The 27049-nt window shown below is 42.4% G+C and overlaps 1 protein-coding gene across 2 annotated transcripts in view; it reads left to right on the forward strand.

Moving 5' to 3' along the window:
• LOC126108734 (ankyrin-3-like) overlaps nucleotides 1-27049 on the forward strand; it is a 111880-nt gene that overhangs the window by 69835 nt on the left and 14996 nt on the right. For both annotated transcript variants that reach the window (XM_049914073.1, XM_049914072.1), the window contains exons 4-5: nucleotides 7200-7779; nucleotides 26419-26568. In XM_049914073.1, coding sequence (XP_049770030.1) covers nucleotides 7200-7779; nucleotides 26419-26568 — 730 coding nt within the window. The remainder of the gene's footprint in view (nucleotides 1-7199; nucleotides 7780-26418; nucleotides 26569-27049) is intronic.

Below are 27049 nucleotides of genomic sequence, written 5' to 3' on the forward strand. Positions count from 1 at the left end.
TCCCCAAGGAAGTGTTATAGGCCATCTGTTGTGTCCGAGCGGGATAGCCGCGCGGTCTGGGGCGTCTTGTCACGCTCCATGTGACTCCCCCCGTCGGAGGTTCGAGTCCTCCATCGGGCATGGGTCTGTGTGTCGTCCTTTGCGTAAGTTAGTTTATGTTAGATTAAACAGCGTGTAAGCTTAGGGACGGATGACCTCAGCAGTTGGGTCCCATAAGACCTTACCACAAATTACCAAATTTTTCCCTCTGTTGTTCCTGAACAATATTAACGACATAGGAGACGATCTGAGTAGCCCTCTCAGATTCTTTGCAAATGATGCTGTAATTTACCGTCTTGTTAAGTCATCAGATGACCAAAACGAACAGCAAAATGATTTAGATAAGATATCTGTATGGTGCGAAAAGTGGCAATTGAAGCTGAATAAAGAAAAGAGTGAAGTTATTCACACGAGTGCTAAAAGAAATCCAAAGAAATTTTGATTACGCGATAAGTCACACTTAATATTAAGGCTGTAAATCCAACTAAATACTTGGGGATTACAATTACAAATAACCTAAATTGGAACGATCACATAGATAATTTTTTGCTTAGAGCAAACCAAAGACTGCAGTTCATTGGCAGAACGCTTAAAAGCTGCAACAGCTTTACTAAAGGGACTGCTTACACCAGGCTTGTCCGTCCTATTCTGGAGTATTGCTGTGCAGTGTGGGATCCCCATCGGGAGGGACTGATGGACGACATAACAGTACTGCGCTCGTTTTTCATTCATAATTGACTCTTGTCTTCCGAAGCTGAAAAAAATGTATTTGCCTAAGGTGAAAGACGTAAGAGCAATACACTGGCGTATGTTTACGATTATTTGGTTTATTAAGGGAAGGTAAGCCTACGTTTCTAGCATTTGTAGACTTTGAGAAAGCTTCTGACAATGTTGACTAGAATACTCTCTTTCAAATTATGAAGGCGACAGGGCTCAAATACAGCGAGTGAATGGCTATTTACAATTTGTACAGAAACCAGAGGGCAGTTATAAGAGTCGAGGGGCATGAAAGGAAAACAGTGGTTGAGAATGGAGTGAGACATGGTTGTAGCCCATCCCCAACGTCATTCAGTCTATGTACTGAGCAAGCAGTAAAGAAAACAAAAGAAAAGTTCAGAGTAGGAATTTAAATCCGAAGAAGAAATAAAAGCTTTGAGGTTTGCCAATGACATTGGAATTCTTTCAGAGAGAGCAAAGGACCTGGAAGAGCAGTCGAATGGAACGGACAGTGTCTTCAAAGGAGGATAAAAGAACTTAAACAAAACCGAAACGATGATAATGGGAAGTAGTCGAATTAAATCAGGTGAGGCTGAGGGGATTATATTAGCAAACGACGCACTTAAGGTAGTAGATGACTTTTGCTATTTGGGGAGCAAATTATCTGATATGGTTGAAGTAGAAAGGATGTAAAATGTTGACTGCCAATGACAAGGAAAGCGTTTCTGAAGAAGAGAAATTTGTTACCATCGAGTATAGTTTTAAATGTCAGGAAGTCGTTTCTGAAAGTATTGTTATGGAGTGTAGCTATGTATGGATGTGAAACATGGACGATAAATAGTTTATACAAGAAGAGAATAGAATCTTTCGAAATGTGGTGCTACAGAAGGATGCTGAAGATTAAATGGGTATACCAAGTAACTAGTCTGGAGGTACTGAATAGAATTGAGAAATTTGTGGCACAAATTGATTAGAAGAAGGGATCTCTTGGTCTGCCTTTTCTTGAGGCATCAAGGTATCACCAGTTCAGTATTGGAGAGCAGCGTGGAGGGAGACCAAGATATGAATACATTAAGTAGATAGCCGTAGGTACTTTGAGATGAAGGAGCTTACATAGGATAGAGCAGCATCAAACCAGTCTCTGAACTGAAGACCAAAACAACAACAACAACATGTTTACGATAGAAATCAGGAAGGAAAGTTATTCACGCAGGCTGACACTTCGAGATTGAAATTTTCACACTGCAGCAGAGTGTGCGTTGATATGAAACTTCCTGGCATATTAAAAGGGTGTGCCGTACCGAGACAAGAACTAAAGACCTTTGCCTTTTGAGGGCAAGTGCTCTACCATCTGAGCTACCCAAGCAGGACTCACGTCCCCTCCTATGGGCTTCAGTTCTACCAGTACCTCGTCTCCTACCTTCCAAACTTCACATAAGCTCTTCTGCGAATCTTGCAAGGCTAGCACTCCAAAAAAGAAAGGATATTGCGGTGACATAGCTTAGGCACAGCCTGGGGTATGTTTGCAGACTGAAATTTTCACTCTGCAGCGGAGTGTACGCTGATATGAAACTTCCTGGCAGGAGTGCTAGTGAAGTTTGGAAGGTAGGAGACGAGGTACTGGCAGAACTGAAGCCCAGAGGACGGGACGTGAGTCGTGGTTGGGTAGCCCAGTCGACAGAGCAGTTGCCCGCGAAAGGCAAAGGTCCTGAGTTCGGATCTCGATCCGGCACACAGTTTTAATCTGCCAGGAAGTTTGAGGGTGACAATTATTGACCTACATGAAATGAAATCTTCATAGCTTCAGAACGGTTTCCTTTATGACGTTCAAAATGCACTGTTGGCTGCGGGGGATGATGGGAATTAGTTTGCGTATGCACGTGCGCCTGGTTGTTGTCGGCTATGTGCACGAGAAAACGTCACGGTACAGCGTACCTGAACATATACCACTTGTGAAGGCCTACTACACGAGCAATAACAGCCCAAATGCGGCTCAAAGGAAGTGGTGCGACCGAGATCAGGATGTAGACACCCGGTCCGTGTGTGCTAAAAATCAAGAATATGATCCGCAAGTTTGACAGAACAGGTAGCTTTCGTGCTGACAGTGTTCATAATGTCCGTGGACCAAAACGGATGGAAACGCCTGAAAACATCAAGATGACAAGCGCTGTGTTTCAAACCAGCCCCAGGAAATCTATCAGACGAGCTGCACAATAGCTGGGAATCAACTGGAAGGCACTGCGACGTATAGCTGTTGAAGACCTGCATCTTTTCCCATATAAAATTCAAACTCCTCAGCCATTAAGCCCGAGGGCCATGGAACAGCAGTTTTGTTTCGCCTACACTCTCGTCTCCAGAATTGACGAACAGGACTTTGATGTGAATATGGTTTCGTTTCGCCCCTAAGCCCACATCTATTTGGATGGGTTCGTCAATAAGCGAAATTGGCGCAGTTGGTGGACTGAGACTGCGCATTCGGTGATCGAGAAGTCTCTCCACCTTCAACGGGTGACTGTGTGGTGGGCAGTCTCCAGTCACGGAATAATCAGTGCAATATGCTTTTGGTGACTACCGAACAGTACATCAAGGTTTTGGAAGATGATATCATCGCGATTATCCAAAGTTACCCTCATTTCGATAAGATGTGATTCATGCAAGATAGTGCTCGACCCCTTTGAAGCAGGGAAGTGTTTGATGTCCTGTAGGAGGATTTTGGGGACCGCATTCTGGCTCTGGTGTACCCAGGAGGCACGGGCATGGGCCTCGATTGGCCTCCATGTTCTCCAGGTGTGAATACATCGACTTCTTTCGGTGGGGCTATATTAAGGTCAAGGTGTGCAGCAATAGCCCAGAGACTATTGCTGAGCTGAAAACAGACATTCAGGAGATCATCGCCAGCATCGATTTTCCGACACTTCAGCGGGTCACGCAGAATTTCGCTATTCATCTGCGCCACCTCATCGCCAATGACGGCAGGCACATCGAAGATGTCATAACCTTAATCCGAATATATGTAGTGACGTTTACATTTTGAATAAATTGTAAGACGCCGAACTTTGTAACTAATTAACATTTTTTTTCTTATTTATATACAGTCAGCCAGAAAAATGTATGCACACCATAAGGAACGAAAACTATTACTTATGTGTTTATTTACAATTAATAATTCATCACATATGTTGTACAACTTTCAGCTTAGCATAGGGTTCCTTTAAGTCTTAAAATGTTTACAGTCGGCGGCTATACACATATCAGAATGACGAGCAGTCGTTAAAAGTCTCTAAGCACTATGGTACTTCACATCTGATGGCATTACTCCCTTAGAACTACTTAAACCTAACTAACCTAAGGACATCCCACACATCCATGCCGGAGGCAGGATTCGAACCTGCGACTGTAGCATGAGCGCGATTCCGGACTGAAGCGCCCAGAACCGCTCGGCCACAGCTTCCGGCTCGTCGCAACTATGTCAGTCAGTGTTACAGTGGAGATCGCTGCACATGTCGCTGTAATCTCCTGGCGAAGTTCCTCCAGCGTGCGTGGCTTACGTCGATAGACGTTATCTTTCACAGTTCCCCACAAGTAAAAGTCCGTAGGTGTTAGATCTGGCGACCGTGGAGGGAACTCAATGGGTCTTCTTCATCCAGTCCAATGCCCCAGCCGCGGGACACGATGGGAATTAGAATGCCCATCGAACACCCCATGTTGTTCTCGGCCACTTTTATTTGTATGGAATCGATAGTAAGTGAAATTTGCACGGTTGGGGGCTGAGAGTCAGTATTTGGCGATCGAGATGTCACTTTACCCTCAATGGGAGACTGTGTGGTGTGCAATGTCCACTCATGGATTATCCAAATTCACCCTGGAGGAGCACTTTTGGGACCATTCTGGTTCTGATGCACACAGAGGCCACTAGCATGGGCCTAGACTGTATTCACTTTCAGATAAAACAGCTATGCCATGCATACCTGCTCTATTCTCCTGTATTACTACATGCAACACTTCTCCCCCTCCTAAGTACCTGTTCGTTGAATAGATTAAAGATAATTGTTTATAGTACACCACCCTGCCGGACTCATTTGTGAACATGCGTAGAACCTGTGTAGACTGCACTCCAATGGAAGTCTTCTCTTTTATTATACAGCTTCCACATAACGTATCACTCTCTATGCATATTCCCACTCTCTCCTGTACCTCAAACTTTATTTGGCCATTTTACATCATGAGACGTTTCCTGTATACCTACCAAAGCTATGTATTTACAATTTCAAATTAAGTTTAATGATATTACTCCTTCTTGGATTCTTCGTTTTTTCCCGAATCCAAACTGACTTTCTGATAATCCTGTGTCAATTGTTCGAAGACAGTGGAATCTTTTATTTGATAAGGCATTCTCAACTAAGCTAAGGCTTCGGTAATTTTCGTATTTTAAGACATTCCTCCTTTAAGGACAAATATCGTATAATGTTTTTCTAGAATCTGAGGGCAAATTCCCCTTTTTCTATATGTTACGCTAGGGAGTATTTAACAGATTTCTAATTCCAATTCTTCCATGTTCGACATATTCAGCTAGAATGTTGTCTTTCCCAGGGCTTTCTCGTTTCTCGGATTTTCAGAGCTAGCTGATAGAAAATAAGTGCAATAAATAATAGTAATTTAAAATGTCATTTAAAGGATCAACCTGATCACCTAACGTAGTTACTGGAACTGTGACTATTTTCAGCGCTAATAGCAGCTTGTAATGAAGAACTTACACCAACAAAGGTCAGTTATCAGTACCATCTGCAACAATTTGGTAGGGTGTCATGAATTATCAAATGATGGAAAAATGTGTGTTGAAAATATGGCATATTCTCTATGACTGGCCCTGACATATCCCCCTACAGTAATGGCTCCCAACCATTCTGAGACCATTATCCCAGAGTGCAAACAGACACTAGCTAGAGCTCCACCTCCCCCATCCCACCCACGCTACCCACCCAAACACACACACTAAGTCATGATCTTTAGCAATTAACTAAACTCCACTAAGAAGAATATTTCCTTCGAAAATTTTTATTTTGAAAGTGATGAAAGATAAATGATACTTAGCTTTTGTAGATGTTTTATTAAACCTCAGACTAATGTGTCAATTATACAATTGGTACTTCTGATTTGTAATGATGTAGCCTTTCTCATTGCCTCTAAGACTACTCAAAAATGGAAGTTAACTAACTGTCTGCAGTGAAGTTATGCACTTGTTACAAAACTTGTTTCCTCTACACCACTTCTCTCTCTACTGACACTTGTGTCACCCTCACCCTGCACCTTTACTTAAAATCAATCAAGTGAAAACTCGTGCACTCTACTTACTGTTTCCGAATCACTTGATTTCTGGACTCCTTACTTCTGCAGTGTCAAAAATCGAAAGATTTTAACTTGCCAACGCTTGTCACTACATAGTAAGTGTTGAGCTGAAGTTTAATATTTTTTCATTTACTATTATGAACTGAGTGATGACGAAATTTCTGGTCATTTGCTAGAAATTTTTATGAGATATTGAAGCATATGTGATCTATATGTCTCAATTTCTCCATCATGGTACAAAGTGAAAACTATTGCATGCAGCAGGAGGATAATGTGTGGAATATGAAGTTCATACATTCGTTTGACAAGCTGTAGCATGCTCCACATTGTGTCATTCATTAATTCTGTTATTTGAAAACAAAAATTAATTAATGTTAAGTTATGTAATAACTATTAAATTGTTGTGAAATAGTAATGATAAACATGATCTTTTAGAAACAATTTAGTATTGTGAGCGAAACACAGTTGGACACAGTTGTTTGTACCCCACATAAAATTTAATTTTATCCACTGGGGGTGGGGGAGAGGGGGCCGTTACGCCACTACCCTACAAAATATTGGGTGTTGTCATGTTCGAATATGTGAGAAGTTGCCATCAAGCTATGCCCGCCATCTCTATATCATGTTTCTAGAAAGTCATTCCAGACTGTGACAGCAGTTAGTTGATCCCCTGTATCAGTTCCTGGAGAGAAACATGCTGGGCTAGCGGTTAAGGGCAGAGGGGTATAGATTTCAGACATAAAATATCATTGTTTTCTTAAATAAGTGCAGATATTGGGACTGTGTGTTGAATAAAATATGCTCTTAGTTTTGTGCTAGATCTCCATTTTGATACTTTGAGCAAGTAATTGTACAAAGAGACAAATGATAGGAGGCCTGTATTCCTTCCGTGGCATTTTTTACAAGAAAATAGGGAAGTTATAAGGGGAGATGTAATAGATTTTCAAAAGTATTATTTCCTTCATCTACACACTTTAATCTATGTTGTGTGTGAATTTTATCCTGATGGCAGCTTTATAAATGCCTTTAAATTGATAAAATGATTAACTCTGCACTGGCAGCCACTCCCATCTGTCCCTTGGGAAACCGTGTTCCAGAATCCCTCACAGTGGGACGAGTTCAGCAGGCTGAGGAGGCCACGGCTATGGATCTGGGTGCTCTGCTGGACGCCGGGGACGGCGCTGTGGTTACTCTGCTGGCCGGGGACAATACACGGCTTGTGGCTCACAGGGCTGTCTTGGCCGCCAGGAGTCCCGTGTTTGCGGACATGTTCCGTCGCGTCACTGTAGAGGGCAGCAGCAGCCAGCTCGTACTCTCGGACACAGAGGGTCCTGTGCTGCGCCAGGTGCTGGCATACCTCTACACCCTGCAGGTGCCCCAGCTGCCCAGCATGGCCCCACAGCTGCTGGTTGCCGCTGACGTATACGGCCTGTCGGTACTGAAAGCGCACTGTGAGCAACAGCTGGTCGCCCAGCTGTCTATCGAGACTGCGGCAGCTGCAGGTGTTCTCGCGATTAGGCATTCCGCCAACAGGCTGAAGCAGGCCGCCGTCGCCTTCATAAAGGCCCACTTGCTCCGTGTGATGGCGACGCAGGGCTGGGCTGAGGCTGTAGTCAATGACCCACAAACTGTTGTGGAGTTGACTCACCTGATTGCAGAGACACCGACAGACACCAGGTAAGCATGAGACAAGTTACAATTCTACGTTACACAACGATAAGTGTGTGTACTGCCAGGCCTACAATGTCGACCACCAAGTTTAATTAGATGTGCATGTGCAGTAAAATACACTACTACTGATACCCATTTTCTTGTATACACTATGTGATCAAATGTATCCAGACACCTGGCTGAATATGAGTTACAAATTCAGTGAAGCCCTCCATCAGTAATGCTGGAATTCAGTGTGGTGTTGGTCCACCCTTAGCCTTGATCTCAGCTTCCACTCTCGCAGCCATACGTTCAATCAGGTGCTGGATCGTTTGTTGGGGAATGGCAGCTCATTCTACACGGAGTGCTGCACTGAAGAGAGGTATCGATGTTGGTCGGTGAGACCTGGCACGAAGCTGGCTTTCCAATATATCCCAGATGTGTTCTGTAGCGTTCAGGTCAGGACTCTGTGCGGGCCAGTCCTTCACAAAGACGTTACTGTCATGCAACCACTCGGCCACAGCCCATGCTTTATGAAAAGATGCTCTTACATGTTGAAAGATGTAATCGCCATCCCCAAACTGCTCTTGAACAGTTGGAAACAAGAAGGCGCTTAAAACATGAATGTAGGGCTGTGCTGTGATAGTGCCACGCAAAACAACAAGGCGTGCAAGCACCTTCCATGTCAAATACGACCATATCATAAAACCACCGCCTCCTAATTTTACTGTTGCCACTACACATGCTGGCAGAGAGCGTTCACAGGGCATTCGCCATACCCACACCTTTCCATCCGATTGGTACATTGTGTACCATGATTAGTCACTCCACACAACGTTTTTCCAGTGTTCAATCGTCCAATGCTTACGCTTCTTACACCAGGCGAGGCGTCATTTGACATTTACCATCGTGATGTGTGGCTTAAGAACACCCGCTCGACCATGAAATCCTAGTATTGTCACCTCCCGCCTGACTGTCATTGTACTTGTAGTGGATACCGACGCAGTTTCGATTTCTCGTGTGATGTTCTGGATAGATGTGTGCCTATTACAGATTACGACTCTCTTCAACTGTCGGCAGTCTCTGTCATTCAACGGACGAGGTCGGCCTGTACGCTTTTGTGCTGTATGTGTCCCTTCACGTTTCCACTTAGCTATCACATCGGACCTACGCATGTTTAGGAGTGTGGAAATCTCGCGTACAGACGTATGACAAGTGAGACATCAATCACCTGAACACATTCGAAGTCCGTCAGTTACGTGGAGCGCCCCATTCTGCTGTATCACGGTGTGCAATGTCCACTGAGGGCGCCAATATGGAGTACCTCGCAGTAGGTATCAGCACAATGCACCTAACATGAAAAATGAATGTTTCTGGGGGTGTCCAGATACCTTTGGTCACATAATGTATGTCATACATATACCGGCGTTGTCTGCATTGGATTGTCACACACTAACTCAATAGCTTGTCGAAATGCTCTCAAGGAACATGCATGCTGGAAGTAAGCAAACATAAAGACATTGTACTTCGCAACCAAGCAGGTTGAATGCCACAAACAAGCGCCGATGTCGAACATTTCAAATACGGTATCTCGTAAACGACTCGTACTTGGATCCTGCAACAAACACCACTGACATTCTGAACTACGCTACTCTTCGTTTGTTAACGTCAATAGGAGTAGCTCTAATTAGAAAAGTGTATCTTGTCACAACAAATACACTTCCTAGGTATTAGTACAATCTATGGATTGGCTAACAATACGAGCTCCAGACTACCAATCCACTGTATGAAAACAGCAGATGAATAGCACTTTCAATACCCGCAATATTTCTGAAGGAAGCATTAGGTGATTTACCCAATATATTGGCAAAATAGTAAAATTTCTTCCATACTGACACTCTAATCTGGATCTTGGACGTTGTTAAGGCCACTGCTCGCATAAAGTGGGAAATCCAGGTTCGGGTCCAGTCTGGCACAAATCTTCTGATGTCACCAGTAAATTGTAGAGTGAGAATCTCATCGTATTTTAAACTGCAAACACATTTCTTATGCTAAATACAGCTGTGAACTGCAGCAGGGTCTGTTCCTTCAGACATGCATCCTTTTCTGAAGGACATGCCATAGGAGGTTTTTAAACACAGGCACTGTAAGTAGTATTCATATGCCCAGGCACAGGTCGTGGCAACAATAAGTAAGTCTCTTCCTGAGTGAGAGTTACAGTGATTTTTCTACAGCAAGACATGGAAACTCACGGTGATATGTGGAGTTTTAGGTCGGTCACTGAAGCATCCTCGCATAGACGAAGTTGTTCGGCGATCGTACTTGCACATTGGGAAATTCAGATTCCAGTCCAGGTCTGAGATCAAGCTTTTGACATCACCAATAAACTGTACAGTTGGAGTGTCATCGTATTCACGATTGTGAATACGTTTCTTGTTCTTCACGCAGCTGTAGCTCAATCAGTACTTGTTTCTTCAAACATGCAATGATGTCTGAAGGCCATTGCATAGTAGACCCATAAACACAGACACTGGAAATAGAAATAGCACTTTCTGATGGCTCACAAAGCTTTCGTTGAATTCTAATAACATTTTCATCAAATCTTTTGTTGGCAGATAAGTTAGCAAGAAGAGAATCATGCAATAGCCAAGATTTCCATAGCTACGTGGATTATTTAGGTCTTATTTGCAGTCAATATTTCTATTGAATTGCATGTGTACAACAAGCTGTTATTTACATTAGCTCATGAAATGTTTGAAGAAAAAGGAAAATTAGCGGTGGCCACTGCAGGTTCCATTCTAGTGAAGGACACAATGATGGACTGCTCAGATCACAGACAGACACCACAGTGACATGTGCTGTTCGCAGCTAGGGAAAGCCCGCTCTGTTCTCTGTGCTGTACATGCTACCCTAAACCTCTTCCTTCAAAGTACCCTCTGTTCTCGTTTGTTGTCTCCCCTGCTTCTGGGAATGAGATACCTATAAATGGCGTTATACTGTGTAAAGTGAAGGTGAAGAAGCTGAGCAAGTCTGTCGCTCCTTACCAGGACCAGGGAAACATCTACACTATGTGGTAAAAAGTATCCGGACTCCCCATAAAACATACGTTTTTCATATTAGGTGCATTCCGCTACCACCTACTGCCAGGTACTCCATATCAGTGACTTCAGTAGTCATTAGACATCGTGAGAGAGCACAATGGGGCGTTTCGCGGAACTCATAGACTTCGAACGTGGTCAGGTGACTGGGCGTCACTTGTGTCATACATGTGTACGCGAGATTTCCATACTCCTACACATCCCTAGGTCACTGTCTCCGATGTGATAGTGAAGTGGGAACGTGAAGGGACACGTACAGCAGAGAAGCATACAGGCCGACCTCGTCGGTTGACCGATAGAGACTGTAGACAGTTGAAGAGGGTCTTAATGTGTGAAAGGCAGACATCTATCCATATGATCACATAGGAGTTCCGAACTACATCACGATCCACTGCAAGCAGTATGGCAGTTAGGCGGGAGGTGACAGAACTCGGATTTCATGGTCGTGTGGCTGCTAATAGGCCACACATCATACCAATAAATGCAAACAATGTCTCGCTTGGTTTACGGTGAGTAAACATTGTACGACTGAACCGTGGAGAAACGTTGTGTGGAGTGACGAATCACGGTACACAATGTTGCCATCCGATGGTGTGACGAATGCTTAGTGAACGTCATCTGCCAGTGTGTGTAGTGCCAACAGTAAACTTCGGAGGTGGTTATGATGAAGAGCAATTCGTGGGCGGTGATTGCATCTTTCAACCCGATCAAACACCTGTTCTGAATGCACGGCCTGCGGCGCAGTGGTTACACCTCAGTAACATTCCTGTAATGGACTGGCCTGCACAGAGCGCTGACCTGAATCCTGCAGAACTTCTTGTGATGTTTCGGAACACCAACATCGTGCCAGGCCTTGCCGATTGACAAAGATACCTCTCCTCAGTGCACCACTCCATGAAGTATGGGCTGACATTCCCCAAGAAACCTTCCGGCACCTGATTCAGCGTATGTCTGCGAGAGTAGGAGCTGTCATCAAGGCTAATGGTCGGCCGACACCATATTGTATTCTAGCATTACCTACAGAGGGCGCCACGAACTTGTAATTCAATTTCAGCCAGGTGTTTGGATACTTCTGATCACATAGTGTATCTTAGAATGCTGCAGCACAGTTCAAGGTGTGCAGCAACGTATTTCAAATTCCCTATTCGTGCCGTTTCCATTCTGTAAATCCTGAAATATTCGTGGTAGTGGAGTAGTCAGTCACATTAGTCGCTACACCCATATCAGTACAACAGTTTTGTGTGTTTTGTATCTCCCTTTTACTTTCTAGATATATATGTGGGATTCGCTGACAATTTCTGTAACTAAATTCATCAACTCTAACTAACTATTCGAGGGGAATTAGAAAAAACGTTTTTGAAGTTTACTAAGCTCTAAGGAAAATGTAATTCTCAATCGGAGCATATATGGAAAATTTCTCTTAAAGAAGGTGATATAAAAACATAATTCTTGAACACCATATGACCACCTCACAAGAAAGGCGACAGGGTTTCACAACAGCTCTGCCACTTCAGGCAGTTCCGCATAATGCTCTGTCTTCCTTCGCATTTCCTTCCCACTTCTAGTCTGTTGTTTCTCGTGACATTGCCATACTTCAGTGCACTAGCTTGTGCAACACACAAAGGAAGGCGCTTTTTTGTGTGAAAACTCCATACTTGGCTCTTAGAAGAGGGTCTGTCAAATATCTACTGACCATTCTTTGCTTAATTTTCCCTGTGGCTTTTGTAAATATTAGTCTTGCAGTGTTTTCTTCTGGTAGAACTTAGTGTTTTCCTTTTCTGACCTGTTCCAGTTATTGGTCCATCCCCAACCACGTCAAAATGAAAGAAATCTTTATATCCTTCTATTCCTTTTTATGAACATATCACATTATAAATACTCACTATAATGTTACTGACTAGTAATTACCATAAATTACTTTTATTTTTAGATATATCCGAATATTTATGCACCACTTACTGAGCTGCTTCAAAAACTGGAATTCATATCCTTCACATAATAATCCTTACACTCAATGATTCATTTCTCATTTACTTTTATTGTTACAGAAGTGTATTCCATAATTATAAACGAAAATCAATGTTTGAATGAAAATGCTTATCGCCACAGCCATGTTTTCATGATGCCTATTATTTACAGATCAACCTTAAATATGTAATTCTATCTGAATTATTTAGAAGTAAAGTTGGGAAATCCACTTCTTAACTTAAATAGCGAGCATGTCACAAGACCTAACCAGTATCTTCTTCATTGCCTCAAGCTATGTACACTATTGCATTGTACTTATTCATCTGCTTACCATGACAACCAGTTCACACACAAGTATCCATCCACGTTACGTGCATATACATGAAGCCTCTCTTCTTATATCAATCGTAAATGCATCGCCCAGTTTCTTCGTGAGAAATCACAAACGTTAACCAACACACAGAGACACACACAGAAAAACACACATACACACACAACTACAAGAGTCAAAAGTAGAAACTGCCACATCTTCAGTAACATAGTACTCATTTGATACACGTATCTCCAAACAGTTACTGACGTTGAACACCGCTGCTACATGTAGCATTGTTTGCAGAGCTCTGGAAATGCTTGTCTTTTTTCGTGACAACACTTACTTCATAAGCACCACTTGTAAATTGCACGTCGTCCAAACACCAGCCACAACTTTTTCACTCGTTATCACACTATATACAAATTTCCGTCATCTGGCACTTGTAACATAGTTCCTTTGACTGTGCATTGCACTTATATTTACATTATTATGCACTAATATAACACACACACACACACACACACACACACACACACACACACACACACAAATCACAGTCTGATGAATATCATTACACTGAACACAGTAAAGAAACGAAATTCTTGATTTCAGTGAGTGGCAACCTGTGATCAGCCCTTAGGCGCAAATATATATTATATAATTAATGTGTCTGCTTATTTTGCTGATGATACTCATAGACTCGTTCAGCCTCCGACTCAGGTACCATTCAACGTTCACCTGTTCCGTGCGAGTACTCATTGGCCAGTGTGAATCAAATAAATATTTTGGCCGCAGTTTCAATTCTGGGATAAAGGTTTTAATGGAAGTTAAATTTTTACTGCAGTAGCTTCGTAATACGACAAATACTGTGCTTCATTTTTCTCTGAATTTCCTTCCCCGGTCATTTCAGAAGTATCTGTCATCATATTTACTGTATGTTCCCCCTACCTCCCAGTCTGTAGCATATGACCTACGAACACCATCTGATGGACATAGTAGCCAATTAAGTACATTTGAAAGTTTTGCCACTCTAACTTCTGAGTGACTGTAACTTGGTATGTTAAACTGCTAGTATGAGGAACTCTAGAGAAGCAGCGTGTAAACTGATTGTCTCACTAGTAAGTCATTTACCTTAGTGGGTCAGTGGACCCACTGTTGCCTTTGACTGTATCGGTCCCATTATCTGTGGATGGACAGCTGCCCCGTGGTCCCTGTGTGAATACATGTATCGGAACAGTCTACCTCTGCACTGTGGGCCAGCCACTGGACACAGCAGGACCAACCCCCAATATACAGCCACACGGTGAGCACAGCGGCTGTGGCCGGACCCTCGTCACAGCTGTGCAGACCACAGGTCCCCACTCAGCCCCCGTCTGTGGCATGTCGTGAGTTCTGTCACTACATAAGCATATCTTTACACAAATTAGAGGAGGGTGGCGTTAGCGAAGTGTTATGGTGAAAAAATCGAATTTTAGTTTCTAAAAAGCAGAGATGGTGATGGTTAACAGTAAACTTATTGTGTTAATCGATGTCGACATCTTTCTTTGGATTGAGAGAGAAAATGGCGTTCAATTTCGAGATTTAATATCAGGACTTTGACTTTCCACATATTAATCTGGACTGACGGTGTAGATTATTTTAATGCTAAATGTTCATTCAGTGTAGTAGGATTGTTTCCTAAGCTAAAATTCTTTTCCAGAGTTTCTGTATATATTAATGCAGTGGATGGAGCATCTAGTTGCAGTGTTGGTTATTTCATCATCATCATCATCATTTATGACTGATTATGCCTTTCAGCGTTCAGTCTGGAGCATGGCCCCCTTATAAAATTCCTCCACGATCCCCTATTCAGTGCTAACATTTGTGCCTCTTCTGATGTTAAACCTATTACTTGAAAATCGTTCTTAACCGAATCCAAGTACCTTCTCCTTGGTCTGCCCCGACTCCTCCTACCCTCTACTGGTGAACCCATCAGTAACCTTGCTTCTCCCATGTGTGTAACATGACCCCACCATCTAAGCCCGTTCGCCCAGACTGCTACATCTATAGAGTTCGTTCCCAGTTTTTCTTTGATTTCCTCATTGTGGACACCCTCCTGCCATTGTTCCCATCTACTAGTACCTGCAATCATCCTAGCTACTTTCATATCCGTAACCTCAACGTTGTTGATAAGGTATCCTGAATCCACCCAGCTTTCGCTCCCATACAACAAAGTTGGTCGAAAGATTGAACAGTGCACAGATAACGTAGTCTTGGTACTGACTTCCTTATTGCAGAAAATGTTGGTTATTTATCTCCCAAATTAATCTTGAAGGGAATGGATGTGGAAGTAGGTTGCAGGTGCATTGCTATATGAGTATCATACATGAACATAAATTTATGGACTTTATCAGCTGCAAAAGAGAAAGGTAGAGTCTGGAGAAAGTGAAGCATGTAAGACTAGAAAGATAACTTCCACGTAAGAGTCTGAACATCGCTTGATGTAATGTTTAAATATACATTGCATCAACAGTCATTGAAAAATCGAGTCAAATTTACACAGAACTTAGTGGTATGAACCCATTTATAGTTTGGCATTGCAACCACACTTACCCGGACACATGCGTTGGTTCTGTTGGGAAGTAAATCTTAAGGTCATTTTACCCTCTCCTGAGGGAATGTGGGCCATAATAGTTGCAACTCGTCCTTGATATCGCAGTTACTAGCACTGCGATGGATTGACACCCGACATGTTAGATCTGGACGTCTTTCGGGACATGGGAGTATTTCAACATCAGGCAGACAATTTATGGAGATACATCCCATGTGTGGGTGAGCATTTTCCTGTTGATTGTTGATGTTCAAATGGTTCAAATGGCTCTGAGAACTATGGGACTTAACATCTATGGTCATCAGTCCCCTAGAACTTAGAACTACTTAAACCTAACTAACCTAAGGACATCACACAACACCCAGTCATTATGAGGCAGAGAAAATCCCTGACCCCGCCGGGAATCGAACCCGGGAACCCGGGCGTGGGAAGCAAGAACGCTACCGCACGACCACGAGCTGCGGACGATTGTTGATGTCACAATACTGTTGCATGAGAGGTAGCAAACAGGGACATGGGATGTCAGTGGCATACCATTGTGCCGACAGCGTCCTCAGTCACTATGAGTCTTGAGCTGAGGTCATACCCGGCGGATCCACATACCATGACCCCAGAAGTAACACTGCTGCATGTCTCCAGAAAACAGAAAGAATGCGACCAAGGTCGCCGCCATAGTGCCTGACGATGCTCATCTGGGCCAGTACAAAATGTGATTCATTGCTGTAATGCGAGTAGTCTATGCATTATATTGACAGAATCACTCCAATAGAAGTCTTTTCTGTGTTGGTAGTTATGACAGCTACACGTGGCTGAATAATTCCATAGTCCATCTGCTAGTGGCCTCTGACACCAATGCAGGGACGAGGAAGACATGCTCATGGTCTTAGGGACTGTGAACAAAACAATACATTACTACGATTGGCTGGTCCAATAACAAAAGTGTTAAGGGAGTTAACCAGGAGTATATCTAAGAAGATTAGAAAAATGAGTGAAATACAAGTGATACACTTTGATTGGTTGCAATGCTGTCTCGAGGCAGTAAAATATTGCCGGACATGATAGCGTGGCCAATCTGGCTCCAAACCTAGAGAGACCTTAGATACTTCTGTTAATACAGGGTGGAGCAAATGAAAGTGGCCTGGGAGAATGATTACGATTGCACGTGAATATATGCATGTAGCCACACCCGGTGACATGCACGCCATGTGATCCACCACGTGATCCACATCAGTTCAGATTGGGGGCGAAGGGGGCGGTGGTACTCACAGTGGAGCAGCAGGCGTTCGTTGTGAAAAGTTATGTGAGAACGAAGTAATGGAAACGGTATGGTCAGTTGTTTTCTGCGAAATTTAGTGGTGTTAAAGTGTGAGCAACGAGTACCATGCAACGCTTAATCCAAAATTGATGTCAAACAGGATCTGTTTTGAACCAGTAAAAAAAAAATGCCTTAACTGTCCTGCACACCACAAAACATGGCTGCAGTGCGCCAGAAAGTGTTTCAGAGACCTACCAAATCAATCCAACACCTGTCACAAGAGGCCAGGATGTCACACTGATTGTGCAGACCTGCATATTCAGGGTGGTCCATTGATTGACTGGGCCAAATATCTCACGAAATAAGCGTCAAATGAAAAAACTTGTCTAGCTTGAAGGGGGAAACTAGATGGCGCTATGGCTGGTCCGCTAGATGGATCTGCCATAGGTCACACGGATATGAACTGCGTGTTTTTTAAATAGGAACCCCTATTTTTCATTACATATTCGTGTAGTACGTAAAGCAATATGAACGTTTTAGTTAGGCCACTTTTTTCACTTTGCGATAGATAGCGCTGTAATGGTCACAGACATATGGCTCACAATTGTAGATGAACAGTTCGCAACAGGTAGTTTTTTTAAATTAAAATACAGAACGTAAGTACGTTTAAACATTTTATTGCGGTTGCTCCAATGCGATACATGTACTTTTGTGAACTTATCATTTCTGAAAACGCATGCTGGTACAGCATGATTACCTGTAAATACCACATTAATGCAATAAATGCTCAAAATGATGTCCGTCAACCTCAATGCATTTGACAATACGTGTAACGACATTCTTTTCAACAGCGAGTAGTCCGCCTTCAGTAATGTTTGCACATGCATTGACAATGCGCTGACGCATGTTGTCAGGCGTTGTCGGTGGATCACGATAAAAAATATCCATCAACTTTCCCCACAGAAAGAAATCCGGGGACGTTACATCCGGTGAACGTGCGGGCCATGGTATAGTGCTTCGACGATCAATCCACCTGTCATGAAATATGCTATTCAATACCGCTTCAACCGTACGCGAGCTATGTGCAGGACATTCATAATGTTGGAAGTACATCGCCATTCTGTCATGCAGTGAAACATCTTGTAGTATCATCCCGTAATTTGTCTTCTGCCCAATGGCAGAACTATACACGACGTTCAAAGTCATCGCCATGCAATTCCTGGTGGACAGAAATATGGAACGGGTGCAATCGATGTTGATGTAACATTCTCAACACCAACGTTTTTGAGATTCCCGATTCCCGCGCAATTGGTCTGCTACTGATTTGCGGATAAGACGCGACAGCAGCTAAAACACCTACTTGGGCATCATCATTTGTTGCAGGTCGTGGTTGACGTTTCACATGTGGCTGAACACTTTCCTTAAATAACGTAGGCTAACTATCCGGCGAACGGTCCGGACACTTGGATACTTTCGTCCAGGATACCGAGCAGCATTCATAGCACACGCCCATTTGGCATTTTGATCACAATAGCCATATATCAACAAGATATCGACCATTTCCTCAGTTCGTAAACGGTCCATTTTAACATGGGTAATGCATGACGAAGCAAATACCGTCCGCACTGGCGGAATATTACGTGATACCACGTACGTTTGTGACCATTACAGCGCCATGTATCACAAAACGAGAAAAGTGGTCCACCTAAAACATTGATATTTCTTTACGTACTACACTAACATGTAATAAAAGATGTGGGTTCCTATTTAAAAATACGCAGTTGATATCCGTTTGACCTATGGCAACGCCATCTAACTGGCCAACCATAGCGCCATCTGGTTTCCCCAGTTCAAGCTAGACGAGTGTCTCTCTATCTAGTGTTTTCGTTTGATGCTTATTTCGTGAGATATTTGGCCTGGTCACTATCAATAGACCACCCTGTATATCCCTATCTCATGTCTGTTGGTCATGTATTAAAACCAGCAGATGTTCCTAAGCACCTCCAAATTGTCCATTCACTGAGATAACAGTGAATGGCTTGGACATGGATCTTTTCTTTATGTCTCATGGATACTAATTTCAGCTGAGTTGTTACGTCAACTAACAGAATCACAGGTCCTGGGTAGCAGAGAGTCAGCAGTACTTCCACGAAACACCTTTGCACGATCATAAGGTTGGATTCTGGTGTGCAATGCCTGCACACAGCATTACTGGTTTCACCCTCTTCAATCAGCTGCTGACTTTGGCCCATCACATTGCCAACATTTGGGAGCTATTTGTGACAGCATTAATGGAGGAGGGAAAGGCGTTCAGGTACTTCCAAGAAGATGGAGCAACTGGTCATACAGCAAGCCGAACCTTTGATCACAGACACACAATTTCATGATTCACAGTTGTTAGCAGAGGTCAGTCTGGTTGGGGCCCTACCTGGCCATCTTTGTCACCTGATCTCTCAGTGTGTTATTACACTGCACGAGAGCCCTCAAGAGCAGAGTCAATCACAACAACCCTCACAATCATCAAGAACTGCAGCAGAACACTGCAGATGAGACTGCAGCAATTCAAGCATCCAACCTTCGATCCGCCCTCAGCAACCTACCGACCAGGGCCCAAAAGTACCAAGAGATGAATGGTGCTCATTTTCAACAGCTGCTATAGTTATCTTAGTTCTGCATTTACTTTCCTCTGTTGTATTGCTTTGTACTGTAGAACTCTAATCTCTGGCTGCTTTTATTTGACCCCACCTTCTAATAAATTGCGTGTGTATGTGCGTCCACCTTAGACTACTGTACATGGAAAGAGCAAAGCTATACAAGACAGTAAGATAGTAACCTTTCTCTCTGAGTCAGAAAATATAATGTTATCTTTTGTAACTGCAACATAAGTATTTGTATTAATGTTAATATTAGTAACAACTGTCAGTAGTAACATAGTAGTAACAGTAGTAGTTGTAGCTTCTAGAGAAAATTCATGGTGATGTGGTATTAATAGAGGCTTTCAATTGTTGTAAGAGTTATATTGTTTATTACTACAATTACAGTATCAGTTCTCATTGTAGTGTTAATAGCAATATGTAAAATGAAATAGGAAAATTAGGCAAGGTGATTTGAAATAACGAATGCCACTATGTAGAGCACCACATCGATATCCATATAAATGTTGGGCCATACTAGTAGACAGAAATAAGGACAGTGAAAATCTTATATTTTAGACATACCATATTAGAATGTTCAAAATAAGAAACAAAAAAAAGAAAAAAAAGCTTGACATATTTGAGGTACCTAGTAGTTTCCCGAGAGCATAGCAGAGGATGTCCTGAGGTGGTATTGTGTACCAAAACCAGTAACCTGTAGGCTAAATGAAAACTGCTACTAAGGACTAAAACATAAGCACTCATCAGCCAGAACATTATAATCACCTATGTAACAGCTGATATGTCCACCTTTGCAATGGATAGCAGCAGTGACACATCATGGTCTGGAAGGGAATTGGCACCACACTGCCCACACAAGGCACCTAATTCCCAATAATTCCTCACCAGAGGAATGAGCTTTTACGCCACGCCGAGGCACGTCCCAGATGTGTTCGTTCACATTCCCATCTGGTGAGTTGTGGGACCAGCACATTAATTGAAACTTGCCACTCTGTTCCTCGAAATACTCCATCACTTCCATTCCTTGTGATATGGTGCATTACCTGGTTGAAAAACGCCACTGCCATCATGAAACATAATCCTTATGAAGAGGAGTATGTGGTCTGAAACAAGTGTATATTACTTGTTTGCCATGATGGTGCCTTGAACAATCTCTACTGGACCTATGAATGTCAAGGTGAATTTCCCTAGAGCACAATGGAACCAGCGCCAGTTTGTCTCTGTCCCACAGCATAGGTGCCCAAGAGCTGCTAATGCGCGCATTTCAGCCATAGTTACTGATGTCATGGTCTTGACATTGGCAAATGTATGGGTTGTCAGCTGCAGGGGCACACTGTTAGGAGTCTTGAGGGCACTGTGTGTTCAGACACACTTGTAGCCTGCACCGTCTGTCGCGTTCTACCAGTCTGCCTGGCCTTCAACATTCACGATATGTAATGAGGGATGGCCACCCAACCCCATGACGTCTGGACATAGTTTCACCTTGGTTTCGCCACATGTCGAAGGCACTCACCATAGCGATCCTCGAACACTCAACAAGTCGTGCATTCCGAAATGCTCGTGATGAGCGTTCAGGTCTTCATTAAATTCCCTCCTTCAGACTGAGACATATAGCATACCTTCCCCATCTACAGATGGACAGCACATTTGCTGATCCTACATCGACTGTGCATGCGTCTGACTAGCAGTCATTCCTCGTGAAGTGACGCTGCTATTGCCAGTACACGTTTAATCGATGATAGGCAGGTGCTCATAATGTTCTGGCTATTGAGTCTGTTATTTATAAATTGCAATGATCGCTGTTCCACCCGAGAGGATATTGAGAAAATGACATAAATAAATAAACCAATAAATGAATCTCTGAACCAAAGTGCAGGATAACACATTGCTGATAAAATACCATTATTTGGCCTCAAATGGTAGGCACAGTTGTAAAGGGGTCAGTGTGAGCCCAGTATGCAATATGGCATTCTTCCCTTGTCTTGACCAGACATGATAGACTGTAACCTTGACAACGATAATGCCTGCCCTCGTCGTCATGTGCAACTCAACACTGCTACATTGTAACATCTGAATGCCCCAAAATCTTATTGCTGCACAATTAGACCAGCCACACAACTGGAGATCAAGAGTGGAGCAGCTTCCAAATTATGTCAGCTGCAGATAACACATGTGTAGAAAGTGTCTCTGTATCCTTCACAAGTATCACACAACGTCTGACACTGTTCACGGGCATTATATAAACGTGCTGTGGTGTCCGGTCTACCAGTCATGGAGATTTGAAACCTTGATCAGTTACACTGCAGCTAATGGCGTGTTTGTGTAAGAAGCCAGAATGACATCTCACCGCTTTTTCGGTATGCTTCAATTTATCTGTCACGCATCGAATTATATATTCTGAAACAGTGACTTGTAACAGTACACTTGTTTCAAACGGTGTCTTCATTCTTCTTTGGATTCACAGACTGAATAGCGTTCAGTTTTGAATCCGAATGTGACACCTTTTATTTCACAGATAAGAGAGACATCAGAAACTACCGAACTGTTTCACTGCTTCTATCATTTACCTAAATTTTTGAGAAGGTGATGTATTGTAGAAGATTATCTCACCTTGGCAACAATAATATTGTCATCGAAGCACAGTTTGCCTTTCAGAAGAGGTGCTCTACTGAGAATGCCATTTAACAGTTCACACACCAGATAGTACAAGCATTAAATAACAAAACAGCACAGGTGGGTATTTTCTGTGACCTATCCAAGGCATTTGATGGTGTAAATCATAATATACTCCTAGATAAATTTTGTAGGGTTGATGGTGTAGTCAACCAATGGATCTTATCATATCTAACCAAAAGGTTGCAAAAAGCTGTATTTAGTAGTAACTCAACCAACAGAATTCAGGGACATAATTCTGACTGATTGGATATCACATATGGGGTTCCACAACGCTCAATCTTAGGTTCACTACTGTTTCTCATATATGTTAATGATCTACCATCTAATGTACAGCAAGCAGAATTAGTTCTTTTTGCAGATAACAACAGTATTGTTATCACTCTCAGTATTAATACAGACCTGGAAGAAATGGTAAACAAAGTTCTGAAAAGTATCATTGTTTGGTTTTCTGCAAATTGTGTCATCCAGAATTTCACAAAGACACATTATATACAGTTCTGCAGCTCTGGGGGTACTGCATCAGTGATAAGTGTAACACATGGTGGTGAAGTAATACATAGGGCGGAAATTTTTAAAATTCTTAGGTGTCCATATTGATGAGAATTTTAATTGGAAAAACATAAATTTTGGAACTCCTAAAAAAAACTTAGATTAGCTACATTTGCACTTAGAATCATAGCAAATTTAGAAAAGAGATAGACGGCCTGAGTGGCCATGCGGTTCTAGGCGCTACAGTCTGGAGCCGAGGGTCTGCTACAGTCGCAGGTTCGAATTCTGCCTCGGGCTTGGATGTGTGTGATGTCCTTAGGTTAGTTAGGTTTAATTAGTTCTAAGTTCTAGGCGACTGATGACCTGAGAAGTTAAGTCGCATAGTGCTCAGAGCCATTTTAGAAGTTGACATATTTTGCTTCTTTTCATTCAGCAATGTCGTATGGAATAATGTTCTGGGGTAATTCATCTTTAAGAAAGAAGGTCCTCATTGCCCAAAAACGAGTTGTAACAATAGTATGTGGCGCTCACGCGCGATCGTCTTGTAGCCATCTGATTAAGGAGTTGGGCCTACTGACTACCGCTTCACAGTATATTTATTCCCTCATGAAGCTTGTTGCAAACAATCTACTACAGTTCAAAAGGAACCTTGAGGTACATGATTACAATAATAGAAGAAAAAATTATATTCATTACTGAACATTAAGGTTTTCTTTAGGTTGCCATTAAGGTTTGAACCCAAAATTTTGACCACTTATCCTGTGATATTGAATGTCTAACAGACAGTATGGTAAAATTAGGAAATATATTGAAAAAGTTTCTGCTTGAGAACTCCTTCTACTCTGTAGAAGACTTTATATGTTTGTAATGTGTAAAAGGTTATCGGTGGGAACTGATAACTCAATCTGTATTTCTTGTTACCATTTTGGGGAAAAAGAATAGTAATTGTATGGTGATGTTTAGAGTACAAATAGACGTATAAATTAACTGGCAATTTGAATCTAAAATGACTCATTCCACGACATGACGATCTATCGAGCAATTTGATGCATGGAACATGAAAGTAAGTAACAAGCGTTTCTTTCTATTGACCGTGAGTGGGCAAAATTCACTTAAACATCTGAAAATTCGGTAACTGTCTTCTATCGTACCTCATTCGTTTCATATTATGCAACATTTATCAACGACATTGTACCTTGTAGACATACTGTATTTGGCTATTTTGTCACCGCCTTGTGAGACATTAAAATACCAAAATACAGAAAAACTCGCAGTGCAGCTATTACGCGGTAATGGCGTACGAGCACTCTGTCTAAGACTCGTGGAAGTCTAACGACTTGATGGAACAGTAAGTGATAAGAATTAATCCCTACATGTTACATGTCTACTTCTAGTACTTATAGATCAACTTTTTCATCATACCATAAATACCTTGCGCCTCAGTTGTCTTTGACGGCGAGTAGAGAGCGGCGAGACAGAAATGACGTCCCTTGTGAGGGTAGTCTGCTTGGCAAAGGAGTAGTTCGGCGCTGTCGAGTTTCTCTCGCTGTACAAACATGCAGGTCGACCCCAGTTTTCGGCGCGGCATTCGCCTCACCCAGTGGTGACCCCCGGTGCAGCCGCCAGGCTGTCTGCCGTTCACCCAGGGGGCGACGCGACGCCTGGGGCGGCTGGCCACTGAGGCTGTCGTCATCGTGGCCCCAGGGCGGAACTGGAGCCATTCCCCATATGCTGTCGCGTCACGAGAGCGTTGCGGACCCTGTGTTGTTTTGGGCCATCAATAATGTTCGGAAGCGACATCCCACAAACTAACAACCTTGCACAACATCATATCAGTGGCATAATTCATCCCCTTCTTGATTTATATCCCATTTCTTCGTGTTCTGGGTTTATTTTCGCATCATTCTGACAGACAACAGCGACGAAAGAGCCCAAAGAGATTTTTAGATACCTGTCTCCAATTTCTTCCCTCTATAGTCTGATTCCTGTCTCCTAAGCGGTAGGATGTCAAGAATTAAAAAAAAAATCGACTTTTCGAAAATATGTCTCTTTTGTAGAGTACATCTTTCTGAATAGTTTGATGTATAAAACATATATATTTCAGTGATTTTAAGGCACGCTATTTGGTCCTACGTGTACCAAGACGAAGCGCTAGACCACAGACGCCTGCTGTCATACATACGTGTATTTCGCTGTGTAGAATTCGAATGTTTATATTTGCGCCAGAGATGGTCATACGTGTAACAAAGGACTATTGACATAGAAGATATGCCTTGATGGCGGCACTCAAACCCCAATGAAAGCTTTAATGAATGTGCATGGAAAATATTGCCAAAAACCAATTTTTGTGTGGAAGAGATGCACTTGCTGTTCGTGTTTATGATGCAGTTACATGTTTTAATGATGGTGTGCAAAGCCGGATATATATTTTAAAGAAAATGGGAATCAGGGGCAAAGTGAACTGCATCAAAGCTTTGTATGCGATAAACAGAGAGCGTGTAGTGAAAGCACGTAAATGGTTTTTGGAAGTGATAAATTCGGAAAGAGTGAATGATAAGAATGTGGAAAAGACGAAAACTGATTTACGAAATGGAAAGAAAAACTCTTTATGGTGCTGGACAGTTCTAAAAGATGCCAAATGCAGCCAGAAACTTTAATGGCCATTTTCTGCAAAACACAAATTTCTTTTCTCAGGTACATGTAACATCCAAAATAAATATCCCATTCCTTTTACAACGTGGTATCATTAAACACAAACTCCTTAATGAAAAACTCTAGAATTTTCCATCTCTATTAAAAACTGTGGTAAAGTTTGAGATAATTAACTACAAAATTTGAGTTTTTTCTAAACATGGAGTTTAAAATGTAACAGGTCATTCATTTTCTTGAAAATTAAATAAATTCTAGAATTTCATACACCTTTATGTATGGATTGCATTCTGTGCAAAATTCATCGAAGAATCTCTCTTACTTATGAAGAAACTGTACCTATAGCAAAAAATGCAGCCAATAGTAAGTGAAAAAATTATAAAATTTCACATGTAAAAAAAAATTATTTCGTTATGTTTTTGAACTTCCACTGCTATGATTGTGAATCCTGGTCATGCTGACAAAAATTCTATGAATTTATTTGTAAAAATATAGACAGTAGAATTTAGTATCTTGTGGTGCCTCTTCTGCTCCAAGTCGGTCCGTTTGACGTCCAACCCCCTTAACATACGAGCTACAAACACCATCTCATGATGGTAGTACCACATTAAGTGCATTTAAGGGTTCGGTCATTCAAATTTTTTTTGTGATTTACGCTGTTGTGTATTGAAATTATGTTGACCAATGGGTATTGTAAGCACAGTTGTTGAACTTTGTACACATCTTATATTTATACTTTTTTTTTGTACCAAATATTGTGTAATATGCTAGGCTACAGGTATGACAAAATGAGGAGAAGTAAGATGTATGAATACCTGAATGCTGTCATTCGTGTTACGTGGGCCACTACTGTCGTTGGCAATGTGTGTTCTATTATCTGTGTGTGGACAGTACCTCAGCTGTACAGTCTGTGGTAATCTGCCCACTGGACTCGATGTGACAACCGTTTTTGAGGCAGTGTTCCTTCTGTGCAGCACGCCAAGCGCTGGAGAGAGCAGGACCGGCCCCTCCTCGCAGCCGCACAGTGGCCACAGCGACGACGCCCGGAGCCCAGCCACAGCTGCGCCCCCCACCTCTCCCCAGACGACTCCCCAGCCTGATGACGCCGCCGTCTCTCTCCTGCGGTGAGTTCAGTCACTTTACGTGTAGCCTGTCCACAATCACAGAGCGACATGTTGGGCAGTTAGCCAAGTGATAAAGTCAAGAAATCGAATGTCACTATTTTACGCTTTTGACGAAGCATAAGTTGTAGGTCTCGTATAAAGTTTTTCCTTTCATTACTTGTGACGTTCGACGAGGCAAGGATATAAGTGGATCTATAAACCATTTTACAGGTTTGTTGCATGACTCGGTTTCAGCTCCTAACACAACTGACTTGTGTAAGATAACACTAAATATTTCCCCAAAACTAACGACTGTGCTGGTGTGTTGGGAGCAATTTCAGTTTTCAGCGAAAACTCTGTCTAGTAATCTCGCAGAAAGCCCTAAGATATTCTGGTAATACATTAAGCACACTAGCGGAAAGAAGCAGTCAATAACCTTCACTGTGTGATAACAATGGTGAAGTCACTGGTGACAGTGCCACTAAAGCAGAGTTATTATACA

Source organism: Schistocerca cancellata, chromosome 11 (genome assembly GCF_023864275.1).
Source record: "Schistocerca cancellata isolate TAMUIC-IGC-003103 chromosome 11, iqSchCanc2.1, whole genome shotgun sequence".
NCBI classification, from domain to species: Eukaryota; Metazoa; Arthropoda; class Insecta; order Orthoptera; family Acrididae; genus Schistocerca; species Schistocerca cancellata.